Source organism: Salmo salar, chromosome ssa28 (genome assembly GCF_905237065.1).
Source record: "Salmo salar chromosome ssa28, Ssal_v3.1, whole genome shotgun sequence".
NCBI classification, from domain to species: Eukaryota; Metazoa; Chordata; class Actinopteri; order Salmoniformes; family Salmonidae; genus Salmo; species Salmo salar.
In genome coordinates this window covers 25,347,726-25,365,640 of record NC_059469.1, presented here as the reverse complement: position 1 = coordinate 25,365,640, position 17,915 = coordinate 25,347,726, and the positions used below count along the sequence as shown (strand labels likewise).

Sequence of the window (17,915 nt, the reverse complement as noted above, 5' to 3'; positions counted from 1 at the left end):
AGGAGCCTGCCTGTTACGCAAATGCAGTAAGAAGCCATGGTAAGTTGCTAGCTACCATTAAACTTATCTTATAACAATCTTCACATAATCACTAGTTAACTACACATGGTTGATGATATTACTAGTTTATCTAGCCTGTCCTGCGTTGCATATAATCGCTTAGGTACACGTTGCTCCAACCATAAACATCAATGCCTTTCTTAAAATCAATACACAAGTGTATATATTTTTAAACCTGCATATTTAGTTAATATTTCCTGCTAACATGAATTTCTTTTAACTAGGGAAAATGTGTCGCTTCTCTTGCAAACAGAGTCAGGGTATATGCAGCAGTTTGGGCCGCCTGGCTCGTTGCGAACTGTGAAAACCATTTCTTCCTAACAAAGACAGCCGACTTTGCCAAACGGGGGATGATTTGACAAAAGCGCATTTGTGAAAAAAGCACAATCGTTGCACGACTGTACCTAACCATAAACATCAATGCCTTTTTTAAAATCAATATACAGAAGTATATATTTTTTAAACCTGCATATTTAGCTAAAAGAAATCCAGGTTAGCAGGCAATATTAACCAGGTGAAATTGTGTCATTTTGCGTTCATTGCCTGCAGAGTCAGGGTATATGCAACAGTTTGGGCCGCCTGGCTCGTTGCGAACTAATTTGCCAGAATTTTACGTAATTATGACATAACATTGAAGGTTGTGCAATGTAACAGGAATATTTAGACTAAGGGATGCCACCCGTTAGATAAAATACAGAGCGGTTCCGTATTTCACTGACAGTAAAAACTTTTTGTTTTCGAGATGATAGTTTCTGGATTCGACCATATTAATGACCTAAGGCTCGTATTTGTGTGTTATTATGTTATAATTAAGTCTATGATTTGATAGAGCAGTCTGACTGAGCGGTGGTAGGTACCAGCTGGCTTGTAAGCATTCATTCATACAGCACTTTTGTGCGTTTGCCAGCAGCCCTTCGCAATGCATTGCGCTGTTTATGACTTCAAGCCTGTCAACTCCCAAGATTAGGCTGGTGTAACCGATGTGAAATGGCTAGCTAGTTAGCTGGGTGCGCGCTAATAGCGTTTCAGACGTCACTCGCTCTGAGACTTGGAGTAGTTTTTCCCCTTGCTCTGCATGGGTAACGCTGCTTCGAGGATGGCTGTTGTCGATGTGTTCCTGGTTTGAGCCCAGGTAGGAGTGAGGAGAGGGACGGAAGCTATACTGTTACACTGGCAATACTAAAGTACCTATAAGAACATCCAATAGCCAAAGGTATATGAAATACAAATGGTATAGAGAGAAATAGTCCTATGATTCCATAATAACTACAACCTAAAACTTCTTACCTGGGAATATTGAAGACTCATGTTAAAAGGAACCACCAGCTTTCATATGTTCTCATGTTCTGAGCAAGGAACTTAAACGTTAGCTTTTTTACATGGCACATATTGCACTTTTACTTTCTTCTCCAACACTTTGTTTTTGCATTTTTTAAACCAAATTGAACATGTTTCATTATTTATTTGAGGCTAAATTGATTTTATTGATGTATTATATTAAGTTAAAATAAGTGTTCATTCAGTATTGTTGTAATTGTCATTTTTATAAATAAAAAATTTATCAGTACCGGCTTTTTTTTGTCCTCCAATAATCGGTATCGGCGTTGAAAAATCATAATCGGTCGACCTCTAATGTGAACTTCCGACTTCAACTGTGATTATATATCTGCTTATTTCACATGGGGAGATGTGGGAAGCTAAAAGGCAAGCTTGCTTGCTGTTTTTAGTCCGCTAGCTAGCTGCTAGCGGGGTAGCCTACAGCCAACTGGCAGGCACAGAACGAGGTAATGTAAAACAAACCTAAACTTTCATTACATGTAGCTATTATTCAAATATGCAGTTGGTTTTCCTTGAAATTAGCTAACAGTGGTGACGTTTTAAACGTGATTCTTCTTTGCTTTACCACATGGAAGACGACAAGAAGGAAATCACTGCTATCGGCCCCTTGTGTATGTTGCTATTTTTGGGTCTAGGAACACATGGACCGGCAAGGGTATCATGTTACGAAAGGTGTACGTTGCTCCAAAAAAATCTCGCTCAACCCAATAGCATGCACATAGATCTAAATATGTTAATGTAACTGTAAAGAATATTTGTTGGTATGTGGTGTGTAATGAGGAGCAACCAGACGCTGCACTTGACACATTTATTACATTTCTTATTCCACTTACTAATAAGAAAATTACCGTAAAAACTGTTATATAAACATTATATGAAGCATGCTAGTAAAAAGCTTTGGAGCACCTTAAATGAAAGTTTGGGCAAAAAAGCAAACTCAGTTCCATCATTCATTGAATCAGATGGCTCATTCATCACAAAACCCACTGATATTGCCAACTACTTGAATGTTTTTTTTTTTATTGTCAAGATTAGGTAACAGGCATGACATGCCAGCAAAAGTCACCGGGGTCTGACAACTTGGATGGAAAATTACAGAGGATAATAGCGGACAATTTTGCCACTCCTATTTGCCTTCAGTCTAAGCCTACTAGAAACTGTGTGCCCTCAGCCCTGGAGGGAAGCATAAGTAATTCCCCTACCTAAGAATAGTAAAGCCCCCTTTACTGGCTCAAATAGCCAACCAATCAGCCTGTTGCCAACCCTTTTAGTAAACTTTTGGGAGAAATGTGTGGGTTGACCAGATACATTTGCTATTTTACTGTATACAAATTGACAAGACTTTCAGCATGCTTCTAGGGAAGGACATTCAACAAGCACAGCACTTACACAAATGACTGATTGGCTGTGAGAAATTGATGATAAAAAGATTGTGGGAGCTGTTTTGTTAGACTTCAGTGTCGCTTTTGACATTGATCATAGTCTGCTGCTGGAAAAATAAACGTGGACAAATAAATAATGGAAGCCTCAAACATAATCCAGGTAGAATCAGGAATTCCCCAGGGCAGCTGTCTAGGCCCTTTAAAAAAATTGTTTTAACTTCTCTAGGGCCAGTGGGACGATTTCGTCCCACCTACGTAACAGCCAGTGGAATCCCGTGGCGCGTTATTCAAATTCCTTAGAAATGCTATTACTTCAATTTCTCAAACATATGACTATTTTACACCATTTTAAAGACAAGACTCTCGTTAATCTAACCACACTGTCCGATTTCAAAAAGGCTTTACAACGAAAGAAAAACATTAGATTGTCAGCAGAGTACCCAGCCAGAAATAATCAGACACCCATTTTTCAAGCTAGCATATAATGTCACAAAAACCCAGAAGACAGCTGAATGCAGCACTAACCTTTGATCTTCATCAGATGACACACCTAGGACATTATGTTATACAATACATGCATGTTTTGTTCAATCAAGTTCATATTTATATCAAAAACCAGCTTTTTACATTAGCATGTGACGTTCAGAACTAGCATACCCCCCCGCAAACTTCCGGTGAATTTACAAAAAATTTACTAAATTACGATAAACGTTCACAAAAAGCATAATTATTTTAAGAATTATAGATGCAGAACTCCTCTATGCACTCGATATGTCCGATTTTAAAATAGCTTTTCGGTGAAAGCACTTTTTGCAATATTCTCAGTAGATAGCCCGGCATCACAGGGCTAGCTATTTAGACACCCAGCAAGTTTAGCACTCACCAAAGTCAGATTTACTATAAGAAAAATGTTATTACCTTTGGTGTTCTTCGTCAGAATGCACTCCCAGGACTTCTACTTCAATAACAAATGTTGGTTTGGTCCCAAATAATCCATTGTTATATCCAAACAGCGGCGTTTTGTTCGTGCGTTCAAGACACTATCCGAAAGGGTAAAGAAGGGTGACGAGCACGGCGCATTTCGTGACAAAAAATGTCTAAGTATTCCATTACCGTACTTCGAAGCATGTCAACCGCTGTTTAAAATCAATTTTTATGCTATTTTTCTCGTAAAAAAGCGATAATATTCCGACCGGGAATCTGCGTTTAGGTAAAAAGAAGAAAATAAAGCACGGGGTCGACTCGTGCACACGCCTAAGTCCATTGTCCTCTGATCGTCCACTTGCCAAAAGCGTAAATATGTTTCAGCCTGGGGCTGCCTCGATATCATTCAGCTTTTTCCCGGGCTCTGAGAGCCTATGGGAGCCGTAGGAAGTGTCACGTTACAGCAAAGATCCGCAGTCTTCAATAAACAGAGACAAGAAGAACAAGATCTTGTCAGAGAGGGCACTTCCTGTAAGGAATCTTCTCAGGTTTTTGCCTGCCATGAGTTCTGTTATACTCACAGACACCATTCAAACAGTTTTAGAAACTTTAGGGTGTTTTCTATCCAAAGCCAATAATTATATGCATATTCTAGTTACTGGGCAGGAGTAGTAACCAGATTAAATCGGGTACGTTTTTTATCCGGCCGTGTCAATACTGCCCCCTACCCCCAACAGGTTAAACTAATGACATGCCAATGGCAGGTAGCTTAGTTGTTAGAGCGTTGGGCCAGTAACCGGAAGGTTGCTGGATTGAATCCCCGAGCTGACAATCTGTCGTTCTGCCCCTCAGCAAGGCAGTTAACCCACTGTTCCCCGAGTGCCTTGGATGTCGATTATGGCAGCTCCCCTTACCTCTCTGATTCAGAGGGGTTGGGTTAACCTGTTGAGGAGAGACGTTCCGCTAGCGGAACCCCGTTCCGCCTGCGGAATCCCTAGCCAACAGCCAATGGCATCGCACGGCGCAAAATACAAAACCAACTAAAATACCACAATTACATTTTCTCAAACAATCAAGTATTTTACACCATTTTAAAGATAAGACTCATTAATCTAACCACATTGTCCGATTTCAAAAAGGCTTTACAGCGAAAGCAAAACATTAGATTGTTAGGAGAGTACATAGACACAAATAATCACACAGCCATTTTCCAAGCAAGCATATATGTCACATAAACCCAAACCACAGCTAAATGCAGCACTAACCTTTGATGATCTTCATCAGATGACACTCCTAGGACATTATGTTATACAATACATGCATGTTTTGTTCAATCAAGTATATTTATATCAAAAACCAGCTTTTTACATTAGAATGTGATGTTCAGAACTAGCATACCCACCGAAAACCTCCGGTGAATTTACTAAATTACTCATGATAAACGTTCACAAAATACATAACAATTATTTTAAGAATTATAGATACAGAACTCCTTTATGCAATCGTGGTGTCCGATTTTAAAATAGCTTTTCGGCGAAAGCACATTTTGCAATATTCTGAGTACATAGCTCGGCCATCACAGGCTAGCTAATTTGACACCCACCAAGTTTGGGGCTCACTAAACTCAGAATTACTATAAGAAAAATTGGATTACCTTTGCTGTTCTTCGTCAGAATGCACTCCCAGGACTTCTACTTCAACAAGAAATGTTGTTTTGGTTCCAAATAATCCATAGTTATATCCAAATACCGTCGTTTTGTTCGTGCGTTCAGGTCACGCGAGCGCATTTCGTGACAAAAAAAATCAAAATATTCCATTACCGTACTTAGAAGCACGTCAAATGCTGTTTAAAATCAATTTTTCATGCTATTTTTCTTGTAAAATAGCGATAATATTCCAACCGGGCAATGTTGTATTCATTCAAAGGCTGAAAGAAAAAAATGGAGTAGTCTCGTGACCGCGCATCTCCAGTCTCACTGTCCCCAGGCTTACCACTCACAAACAGAGCTGTTGTACTTTGCCCAGAGACAGCAGACACCCCCATTCCACTTTCTGGCGGCTTTAGAGAGCCAATGGAAGCCTTAGAAAGTGTCATGTTACAGCACAGATGCTGTAATGTTGATAGAGATGCAACAGAAGGACAACAAATTGTCAGACAGGGCACTTCCTGTATGGAATCTTCTCAGGTTTTGGCCTGCCATTTGAGTTCTGTTATACTCACAGACACCATTCAAACAGTTTTAGAAACTTTTGAGTTTTCTATCCAAATCTACTAATTATATGCATATTCTAGTTTCTGGGCAGGAGTAGTAACCAGATTAAATCGGGTACATTTTTTTTATCCGGCTGTGAAAATACTGCCCCCATCCCAAAGAAGTTAAATGCGGAAGACATTTCAGTTGGATACATTCAGTTGGACAACTGACTAGGTATCCCCCTTTCCCCATTGTATTTGGGACACATCATTCATTAAATCTTGTAATACATAATGTGGAAATTGAGCAAGTTGAGTTGACTAAACTGCTTGGAGCAACCCTGGATTGTAAACTGTCATGGTCAAAACATGTTGATATAACAGTAGCTAAGATGGGGAGAAGTCTGTCAATAATAAAGCACTGCTCTGCCTTTTTAACAACTACCAACAAGCAGGGATGCAAACTAGTCACCTTTCGCCGTTTTGAATCCAAAATAGGTGACCTACATGATTCGTGTAGATCCGATGAGAAGGTTGAGGGGGCGGTTGCGCTTTGATCACTACTGGCTGTAAGCAAATGAGTGATGCGCGTATGGAGCAGTACTGGCAGTATCCAAGGCTAAGCCAATCATTCACATAACAGAATGCAGCACGCATCTGAAGAGAGGAGACAACCAATTTGCTTGTTACAGCATCAGCGGGCGCTCTGGAAAGACAGTGGGAGATTGGAAAGGCAGTTTGCCAGTTACAGCAGCGCATCCCCTGAACGATAACGAAGAGGTAGGTGTGAAGTCTGACCACGGAGATGGAGGTGAGAAGGTTATGAAGTGTACTTCATGAGCTGTAACTGGAAAAACAAAGTATTGTTATCATTGTTAAGTATCTTGCTAGCTGGATCGAATTCTCAGTTAGCTAGCCAGAGAAATGTTGAGCAACATTAGCCAACTTAATTGATCAAATAGTTGAGTTTATGGTGTGAAAATTAGCTGGCTAATTAAATCAGACAGCTAACGTTACAACATCAAATGAGCTAACATTAGTAGCCGAACCAATTCGCTATAGTAATAACTGGTATACAACTCCTTGCCGTTCCCCAAGTTATAACGCGTTAGTTAACTAGCTAACGAACTACGATCTGTGAACAAATGTTTTCCCTCTACAGTATGTGGTTAATTAGGTGAAAATGAGGCATTGCAAGTGGATCAAGTGTAGCTGGAGCTGGGCTTAAGCTGGATGCCACTATAGAGGTGAAAGGAACACCACACACTTTCCCTCTTTCTCACTTCTTCAATACAGTGGATAAAAAGGGTTATGCCAGGTGTAGTCTCTGCCTGAAAGAGATCAATTATGCCAACAAAGGGTATCATGCTCTGCTGGCACATTGTAGAACAGATGTCCACGGGCAGAAAGTGTACAATGTAGTAATGTACAGTGTAGCCCAAATAATATATTGATTTTGTTGTGTTGAACTTGACAGTAACCTGTGTTAGGGGGATTATTAAATGTTTTACTCAGTGAATGTTATTTTTGCACACACATAGCCTTTGTGCTCTTGATCGATGTCTACTATAGTGTGAAAAGGAAAGTGGGATACCTAATCAGTTGTACAACTGAAAGCCTTCAACTGAAATGTGTCCATCGCATTTAACCCAACCCCTCTGAATCAGAGAGGTGCAGGGTGGCCACTATAATAGAGCAGAAATAGAATATCTACTTTAAGATGTTTTTCCCCCCAAATGCAATATTTGTGTGTGTACGTGTGGTCACAAGCGTTCTATTATAAATGCTGTTATGGCTAACTGCAATATTAGTGTATTGTTTTTTTTTCTCTCGACTTGAATGTCATTTGCAGTAAAGTCTAGGAAACAAAACATTGGATTGTTTTCTTTATTTTTTTTAGCTGTCAGTTGGGTTCATATGAACCACTTATTTTACACAGAGACTGATCATGTAGATCATTTTCTTTGATGTTTAATTAGTTCACTTCTATGGGCTAGGTCCCACACCTGGTACACCCTATCAACAGCAGGTGAAATATCAAGAGCGCCAAATTTGAAAACAATTAAATGTCATAATTCAAATTTCTCAAACATACAACTATCTTACACCCTTTGAAAGATAAACATCTCCTTAATCTAACCACGTTGTCCGATTTCAAAAAGGCTTTACGGCGAAAGCATAAAGTTAGATTATGTTAGGACAGTACATTGAAAATAGCTGTGTGTAATGTTTTGTCAATGCAAAGACAGGCGTCACCAAAAGCAGAAAACCAGCTAAAATTATGCACTAACATTTGACAATCTTCATCAGATGACACTCCTAGGACATTATGTTAGACAATACATGCATTTTTTGTTCTATCAAGTTAATATTTATATCAAAAAACAGCATTTTACAATGTCGTTGATGTTGAGAAAATATTTTCCCTCCAATACCGCCAGTCAATCAGCACAACAAATTAAATAATTACTATTCGAAATCATTGGTAAAATATTATATTGTCATTCAAAGAATTATAGATGAACATCTCGTGAACGCAACCGCATTGCCAGATTTAAAAATAACTTTACTGGGAAATCACACTGCAATAAACGAGGTCCTGTGCTCAGAAAAATAGGCTTGGCGATACAGACTAGGCGCCATGTTACAGAGATCTAAAATCAAAAATACTATTTAAATATTCCCTTACCTTTGATTATCTTCATCAGAAGGCACTGCCAGGAATCCCAGGTCCATAACAAATGTAGTTTTGTTCGAAAAAGCTCATAATTTATGTCCAAAAAGCTCCGTGTTGTTGGCGCGTCCTATAGGCTACTCAAAAACATGAACGTCGCCCGCCGGACTTGTCTTCACCAAAGAAGGAAAAAAAAATATTTATGTTCGTTCAAACATGTCAAATGTTGTATAGCATAAATCATTAGGGCCTTTTTCAATCAGAACTTCAATAATATTCAAGGCGGACGATTGCATTCTCTTTTAAAACGTATTGGAACGAGAGTACCCAAACATGCACTCGCGCGCCAGAGTAGTATCGGCCATCCGCTTATGACCAACTTTCCAAGCCTCTTGTTTGGTCAGTTGTCACAGAAGACTCAAGCCACTTTGTAAAGATTGTTGACATCTAGTGGATGGCGTAGGAAGTGCTCAATGATTAATAAGTCCCTGTGTGTTTCAATGGCATAGGCTTAAAAGTAATTCAGCACATCAGATATCCACATCCTGTCAGAATTTGTCTCAGGGTTTTGACTGCCATATGAGTTCTGTTATACTTACAGACACCATTCAAACAGTTTTAGAAAATTCAGAGTTGTCTATCCAAATCTGTTAATAATATGCATATCCTAGCTTCTGAGTTGGTGTAGGAGGCAGTTAAAAATGGGCACATATTTTTTTCAAAATTCTCAATACTGCCCCCTAGCCCCAACAGGTTAAAACCTGCATTGCTCCCTAGCAGGGATTTTTTTTTGCATGTTTCAGTGCTACAACAAAGTGTCACATTTTTGGATCCTCATCAGTTTGTGTCCCTGAACAAGGCAGATCCTACAGGCCCTAGTTTTGTCGCACCTGAACTACTGTTCAATCGTGTGGTCAGGTGCCACAAAATGGTACCTCCTGAAAATTACAATTGGCTCAGAACAGGGCAGCATGGCTGGTCCTTAAATGTACATGGAGAGCTAACATTAATATGTATGTAAATCTCATGGCTCAGTGGAGGAGAGATTGACTTCATCACTACTTGTTTTTGTAAGAAGCGTTGACATGCTGAATGCGCAGAGGTGTCTGTAGCACACAGCTCAGACACCCATGCATACCCCATAAGACATGCCACCAGAGGTCTCTTCACAGTCCCCAAGTCAAGAACAGACTTTGGGAAGCGCACAGTAATATGTAGAACCATGGCTACATGGAACTAACTCTATTCCTTGGCAGCAGCTAATGGGGATCCTTAATCAATACAAACCAACATAGTGGCTGGTGTTTGGAATGAGCAAGTAGCAGTGAGTAAAGTAACCACAGCATGTATATTTTCTTGATGGGTAAAGGTTCTGTTATTGTATTGGTTAGAATAAGTATAGATTTTTCCTCTCTTTCTGTATTTCAGTAGACAATCAGCCAGCCCCCTGCAGTCCATCCCAGCCCCAGAGCGAGAGAGAGCCTAACCCCTACAGGCCTAGAGAGGAGGCTGAGCGAGACCGGGAGAAGGACCCCCCAGAGGCTGAGCAACATAACTACAAGTTGGGTAAAAAACAGACTGACCCTTCTGAGGGGATCCAATTAAACGTAAACAAGCAAGTAAACAAAGCAACCGAGGAGCAACAACACAACTATAAGCAGGGTCAAAAACAACGCGCCACCCTGCGTTCCAGCGAGAGAGACCACAAGAAGACATTTGAAGGTTCCTTCATGCTGGACCCGCTTTCCAAGACCTCCAACCCCTTCAGTGGAGGCTCAGCCCTCAACATGGACCCCAGGAAACCCTACCTGTCGCTGGGGTGCGGTAGCGGCAAGCTCCCCGTCACTATCCCCCACCCCATGGCCCACCGCACCCATCGCCAGACCTCAAGGACAGACTGCCCTGCAGATAGACTCAAGTTCTTTGAGACGCTGAGGTTGTTATTGAAGCTAACATCCATGTCGTCCAAGAAGAAGGAGAAGGAGCAGCGCGGTCTGGAGAACTCAGCCTTCATGGGCCAGAACAACGAGGTAGCTATGGATTGACTTATGAATTCATTGATTAATGCTATCTTCTAGTGATGTATAATGGTATATCGTGTATTGCACTTTTGTGTCCTGACTCTCTCTCTCATCACTTCCTCCCTCCATCTCTCCAGGTGGTGTGGCTGGAGCTCCAGGCGTGGCATGCGAGACGCTCTGTCAACGACCAGGATCTGTTCCTGTTCACTGCTCGACAAGCAATCCCAGACATCATCAACAAGGTGCTCCACTTCAAGGTCAATTACCACAGCCTGAGCCCCAGCACCGTGGGCCTGGGACAACTGACCCTGGGGGTGGGTGTAGGACGACCAGGTAAGGGTGGATCAGGGGCATCTCCCGGCCAGGGAGCCCAGAGGACTCTAGTGTTAACAGAGCCAAGCTTAGGAGGCCCAGGCCAGGGTCCCAAACAGAGGACTCCAACCCAGGCCTCAGAGACTGTTTCTGGGGAGGAGAGGGACTCTAACCAGCCTGCTGCTGTTGGAGCTCCAGAGACTAACCAAAATCACTTTGCTTCAGTCGACCCATGGGGCTTCAGCGCCTGCCCCTCCTCGGCGGTTGACGCAGCGGCGCCCCTGGGCTCCGGGGCGGGGTGCAGGGAGCACCTCCAGCGCCAGCGGCTGGCCTTCGAGCAGGTTAAACAGGTGATGGAGCTGCTGGAGTCGGTGGAGGCTTTGTACCCGTCCCTGCAGACCCTCCAGAAGGACTATGAGAAGTACGCAGCCAGGGACTTCCAGGGCAGGGTGCAGGCACTTTGTCTCTGGCTCAACATCACACAGGTAAGGACCGGATTGATTGATTGATTGATTGATTGATTGAGAGGTTTTACACGCGTTCAAAATAACAGGTGAATGGCGGTAGAGTGACAGAATGCATAGAAATGCGCAGTAAGCACTCACAGTAAGCTTTATAAATATATCACCTTTGGGGTCAGCAAAAAAGAGGACATTCCCTATTTTGTGACAACTGCTGATGTAAAATGAGCTTTAAAAGTACATTCAAAGAAATAACAGGAGCTAGACAGTAGTAGAGATTAGGGTTGCACATTTTGTGGAATATTCAGAGGTGGAAACTTTCCGTGGGAATATATGGGAATTAACGGCAATATATGCTAATTAATATTAATACCATTAAAATGTAGATGTTTTTTGCGTTGGATATATTTACCATGTATGGAGACAGAAAGATAAACCTTTTACCTTATCACAAGTAGACATAATTGCAAATGATTAAATCCTTCCAATAGAAAAAAAACTACTTAGTTACGAATTGAACTTTTAATTAAATGAGTTGACTTGATGGGATGATTTCATTGAACAACAAAAGTGAATATTGAATGATCCCCAATGATCCATCGCATCTCCTAAAACCGTTCTCAATATAAATCTGTAAAATGATAGTCTAGAAAATAAAGCTTTGGTTGTCTTCCTCTCAGGCTTCAATGTCTTCTCCCTGGACCTCCTCGATGTCCACCTCTTGAACATCAGACTCGGAGGCCTCATCTTCACTGTCACTTTCCAACCTTGTTGAGGATGGCTCGTTGTCAGGCTCAAAAAGCAAAAAATTTGTCCAGATGGCCAACAATTTTTCAACGCTTGTTTTGGTCAGCCTGTTGCGTGCTTTGGTGTGTGTGTGTGTGTGTGTGTGTGTGTGTACCCAAACAAGGACCAGTTGCGCTCTGAGGCGGCTGATGTTGGTGGGATTTGGAGGATGATGGAGGCAACAGGGGAAAGAGCCTCAGATCCACAAAGTCCCTTCCACCAGGTGGCTGATGAGAGGTTGGTACGACTGACATATTGCATCTCCATCCCAAAGCCCTTGCTTGGAAGTGTACTTCGCCAGATTGCCAAGAACCGTGCCCTCATCCAGGCCAAGGTGGTGAGACACAGTAGTGTTGACACCATAGGCCTTGTTGATCTCTGCACCAGACAGTATGTTCTTGCCAGCATACTTGGGGTCCAACATGTACGCTGCGGTGTGTATGGGCTTCAGGCAGAAGGATTTACGCTTTTTGATGCACTTCAGAACTGCAGTTTCCTCTGCTTGGAGCAACAGTGAAGTGGGCAGGGCAGTATGGATTTCTTCTCTTACATCTGCAAGCAGAGTCTGAACATCAGACATAATGGATGGCATTGTCTCCCTCAATCCGTGCAATGTCTACTGCTATAGTTTTCAGGCTGCTTACCACTCTCTCCCAAAATACATCATCCAGGAGGATCCTCTTGATGGGGCTGTCCATATCGGCAGACTGTGATATGGCCATTCCTTGGAGAGACTCCTTCCCCTCCAGAAGACTGTCAAACATGATGATAAAACCACTCCAAGGGTTGTTACTGTGCAGCTTCAATGTGGTGCTCTTATTCTTCTCACTTTGCTTGGTGAGGTAGATTGCTGCTATAACTTGATGACCCTTCACATACCTAACCATTTCCTTGGCTCTCTTGTAGAGTGTATCCATTGTTTTCATTGCCATGATGTCCTTGAGGAGCAGATTCAATGCATGAGCATCACAGCCAATGGGTGTGATGTGAGGGTAGGACTCCTCCACTTTAGACCAAGCAGCCTTCATGTTCGCAGCATTCTGTCACCAGTGCAAATACCTTCTGTGGTCCAAGGTCATTGATGACTGCCTTCAGCTCATCTGCAATGTAGAGACCGGTGTGTCTGTCCCTTGTGTCTGTGCTCTTGTAGAATACTGGTTGAGTGGTGATATAGTTAATTATTCCTTGCACACGAACATTCGACCACCCATCAGAGATGATTGCAATACAGTCTGCTTTCTCTATGATTTGCTTGATCTTCACTTGAACTCTGTTGAACTCTGCATCCAGCAAATTAGTAGATAAAGCATGTCTGGTTGGAGGGGTGTATGCTGGGTGAAGAACTTTCAGAAATCCCTTCCAATACACATTGCCTGTGAGCATCAGAGGCGAATCAGTTGCATTCACAGCTCGAGCAAGACATTCATCAGCATTTCTGACTACGTTCCTCCATTGAGTCAAAAAAAACGTCTGATTCCAGGAGGACCATGAGCTGTTGCTATCGATAATGTGTCTGATTCATCATTTTCACCACGAATAGAAGTAGAGGGACTTTTTGTCAGAGGTTGCTTGTTGTGAGCGCTGAGGGAACTTTATGCACTTGGCCAGATGATTCTGCATCTTTGTTGCATTCTTCACATATGATTTGGCAGTACTTGCAAATGTACACAGCTTTTCCTTCTACATTAGCTGCAGTGAAATGTCTCCACACATCAGATAGTGCCCGTGGCATTTTCCTGTAAAGATTATAATTAAAAAAAAGAAAAACCCAGATACAATTCCATGTACAGATAAATAGTTAAGCAGTTAGATTAAACAACTCCTTTGTAAGATAAATGTTTTAAAATGAAACGGGTGAATTAACACTCAGTTAGCAGGCTCAAGCAAGCTAAAACCCACATGGTAGCAAAAACTTACTAGCAGAAAGTTAGAAATGATTTAAACACTTTGCTGTATGCTGCTATTTACTAGTTAACACAAAATCATGTATTATATATACAATATATTCACCCCAACCAGTATTGTAATCAAAACTTACCAGAAAGCATGTAGTCCTTGGCTCAGACAGTGTAGTAGTGTGGGCTCTATAGCATCTCATGAGTATGCAAGATCTTGAGAATCAGCTGTACATGTGACAGAAGAGTGCACTGTGCATGCAGAGGGTTGCAATTCCATTGAATTGGGGATAGTTTAACCAAAATATGCCTCAAGACCTAGAATTGCCTTGTGTATCCTACAATTGGTGAATTTAAGCAGAATTCCCGGGCTTAACTTCCCAAGGAAAATTTCTGTAAATTTCCCGACCCTTTGCAACTGTAGTAGAGATCCAATGCATGGAGAAATGGTGATGTCCTCTCACTAGCAAAACAATGAACTATGTTCTGTGTTCCTGGCTGGCTTAGTTGGTAGTACACTGCGATTGCAACACTAGGATCCTGCTGGGCCAACCAATACGAAAATGTAACCATTACGAGTACTGTAAGTCCCTTTGTATGAAAGCATCTACAAAATGGCATATATTTGTTATTATATTTTCACTTAGGATCTGAACCAGAAACTTCGTGTTATGGCGACTGTCCTTGGCCTCAGGGACCTTTCCCGTATCGGCTGGCCCGTCTTCGAGATCCCCTCGCCACGCTGTTCCCGTGGCAACGACGAGGAAGACGAGGATGAAGAAGACGAGAATGACTCCACGGCAACCTTCACTGCCGGTGACAGCGACGGAGAGGACAGAGACCTAGTGGGAGAGGAGGGGGAAACTGGTGAGCCCAGAGGGGGTGAAACGACAGCTGAGCTGGGAGAAGGTGAACTCTCCCCCTGTTTGACTCTTAAATTCGCTCGGTTACTACTATCTGAGGATGGGACAGGGACTATGGAGGTGGTATCGGGGGGCACAGGGACAGCAGGGAGGAACTGCCCTACAGCCATATTCAGACCCTTCGTAGATAAGGCCTTGAAACAGATGGGGCTGAGGAAACTGATCCTGAGACTACACAAGCTGATGGACCCCTCCCTCCAGAGGTCCCGGGCAGCCCTGCTCAGCCACATGCCTGCACAGGAGGTAAGAGGGAGTGCTGTCATATGGTTTTATATAGGAGAAGGTTACAAATGAACATCCAATGTCTTTGAGCAGGTGATGTATTTCAAATGATAAAAAGGAAATTAGAGGGAGAGATTCTGCACATTGTACTTGATGTTCCTATGTCTGTGTTTCTCAAACTGTCCCGTTGACCCCAAAGGGTGCACGTTTTGCCTTAGCACTGCACAGCTGACTCAAATAACAGACTTTCAAAAAATCTGCCTTTTTAAACTATTTTATCTGCATTTTATATTTATATATTATTATTTTTTTTTTGCTTCAATAGAACGATCAGGGATCAGCAATTGTAGTTTTCTTTCACAGAAAATACCTTGGCGCATCTTATTCAGCAGAAAATACCTTGGCGCATCCCATTCAGCAGAAAATACCTTGGCGCATCACATTCAGCAGAAAATACCTTGGCGCATCACATTCAGCAGAAAATACCTTGGCGCATCCCATTCAGCAGAAAATACCTTGACGCATCCCATTCAGCAGAAAATACCTTGGCGCATCCCATTCAGCAGAAAATACCTTGGCGCATCCCATTCAGCAGAAAATACCTTGGCGCATCCCATTCAGCAGAAAATACCTTGGCGCATCCCATTCAGCAGAAAACATCCGATGACAACAGAAATGCAACGCTATTCGGCTAGCAGCCACAAGTAAATGGGCTTAGAATGAAAAAGCAAGGTCTTTTTTTGCGGAAACGATGCATGGCCATCCTATGTCTGTGTATCATTGAAAGAATGTAGCCAGCTACATTTCCTGATGTCTTTCTTGAGGTTAATCTGGTATTTTACCAGAGAACTAGGCTGGCCACACTGAAAAGTACAGGAGAAAAGTAGCTACACATCAGTCAGAGCTCTGTCTGCTGATAGAATGCCTGATCATGAATTCTCATCTGAGTGAAGTGCAACTGAAGCACAGAATTAGTCTGATGCTGAGCAGAAATTACAATGAGAAGCATTTTAAATCTGCCTTTACAAAACGCAGCAAGATATTTCTTATGTGTTTTAATCTTTTTTGTTGTAAGAAATGCAGAATTCCTTTTTTTTCATGACAAACGCTGTCCTATGTGGTTAATTGTTGACATGACAACTTCCACTATGTTTTGAGATCCGCTGAAGACCTGAGTGGTCGAAAGGTTGTCATAAATCCACGAGAGCTTAGATTGCAGTGTGTCTAGTCTATCTCAACTGTCCAATATGGCAGGGGTTTTCAAACCAACCCGCTGAGTCCACAGCCATTCCATGTATTTGATCTATACCAGAGCTAGCACACTTCAAACAACTTAACAAATCATCAAGCCCTTGATAAGGTGAATCATGTTAGCTAGTTAAAGGCTACAACAATATTGTGAAATGTCTGGGGGTCCCCTTGCAGAGGTTTGAAAACCCCTTTCACACTCATGCCCAACCAAACCATACAGTGCAGGCTCAGATATTTTGTTTTCAATGTTTTTTCCATCACGGTTCCAGCAACTATGGTGGATGCATAACTAGTCCAGCCCAGTTCAGCTAAGCTTGCTTTGGCTCTGTTTTTGGATAGTGTGTTCGCAGAGCTGCACTGTGGCCATTGTGAGGTTGCAAAATGAGAGGGAACTGCTTGTACTTGATACATGTTATGCACCTTGAAAATAACCATAATGAATTGGATTGTACAGGCCTATATGCATTTTAATCATGAATCCCTGGTGGATTTTTAATTGGGCTTAATGGAGCTTGTTCATGTTTGCTTTCTGTCAAATTGAAAGCTAGTCACATTTTGGCAAAGCAAATATGAATGCAAATCATTATATTTTTTTCTTCACAAATGAACCTCATTCATATATAATGAGTTAAAATGATTTCCAACTTAGCTGCCACTGTACTGCAGGGTGCTTTGCTGATAATGAGCCATTTCAGAGCCCAACTGACTAGTCCATGTGTTATACTATCTCAGTGCTCTCTCAGCTGTGGTCATGTGTAGAGACCCAGTGTGCACACAAAACCACCCATATACATACAGGATGGCTGAGTCACCATCCCTGGGGCCCTAGGAGGGAAGGCTTGTCCCCTCTTCCGCTCGCTGAGGTTGTCATTTATCTGTGAAACCAACATCAGTGTGCTGGTTGAAAAAAAACGTTCACTGCATACTCAACTTGTAAACAGAAAGATATTTAGCTAGGAATCTACACGGCTCTTTCTAGGGATATTTTGACTTTTTACCTCAGATGACCAGTTGAATTGACCAGTTAACCAGTTTAATACTGAAGCAGAGGTTTTGAAAACTATGCATTACACTATCCTCACCTTGCTCAGCCCTCTGTCGTTTGCCGACATGCTAACATGTCTGTTTCTCTAGTTCACAGACTTCCCAGACCACATGCTGTACAGTGACTACCTACCAGAGCTGTCCCTCTCATTATTTAGTTTAGACATGCTAACATGTCTGTTTCTCTAGTTCACAGACTTCCCAGACCCCATGCTGTACAGTGACTACCTACCAGAGCTGTCCCTCTCATTATTTAGTTTAGACATGCTAACATGTCTGTTTCTCTAGTTCAGACTTCCCAGACCCCATGCTGTACAGTGACTACCTACCAGAGCTGTCCCTCTCATTATTTAGTTTAGACATGCTAACATGTCTGTTTCTCTAGTTCAGACTTCCCAGACCACATGCTGTACAGTGACTACCTACCA

The 17,915-nt window shown here is 42.1% G+C and overlaps 1 protein-coding gene across 4 annotated transcripts in view; it reads left to right on the top strand.

Moving 5' to 3' along the window:
• The window catches only part of LOC106589750 (mitogen-activated protein kinase kinase kinase 4), a 101,825-nt gene that overhangs the window by 41,106 nt on the left and 42,804 nt on the right, over positions 1 to 17,915 (top strand). For all 4 annotated transcript variants that reach the window (XM_014180062.2, XM_014180061.2, XM_014180063.2 and 1 more), the window contains exons 3-5: positions 10,001 to 10,602; positions 10,731 to 11,390; positions 14,695 to 15,213. In XM_014180062.2, the coding sequence (XP_014035537.1) occupies positions 10,001 to 10,602; positions 10,731 to 11,390; positions 14,695 to 15,213 (1,781 nt within the window). The remainder of the gene's footprint in view (positions 1 to 10,000; positions 10,603 to 10,730; positions 11,391 to 14,694; positions 15,214 to 17,915) is intronic.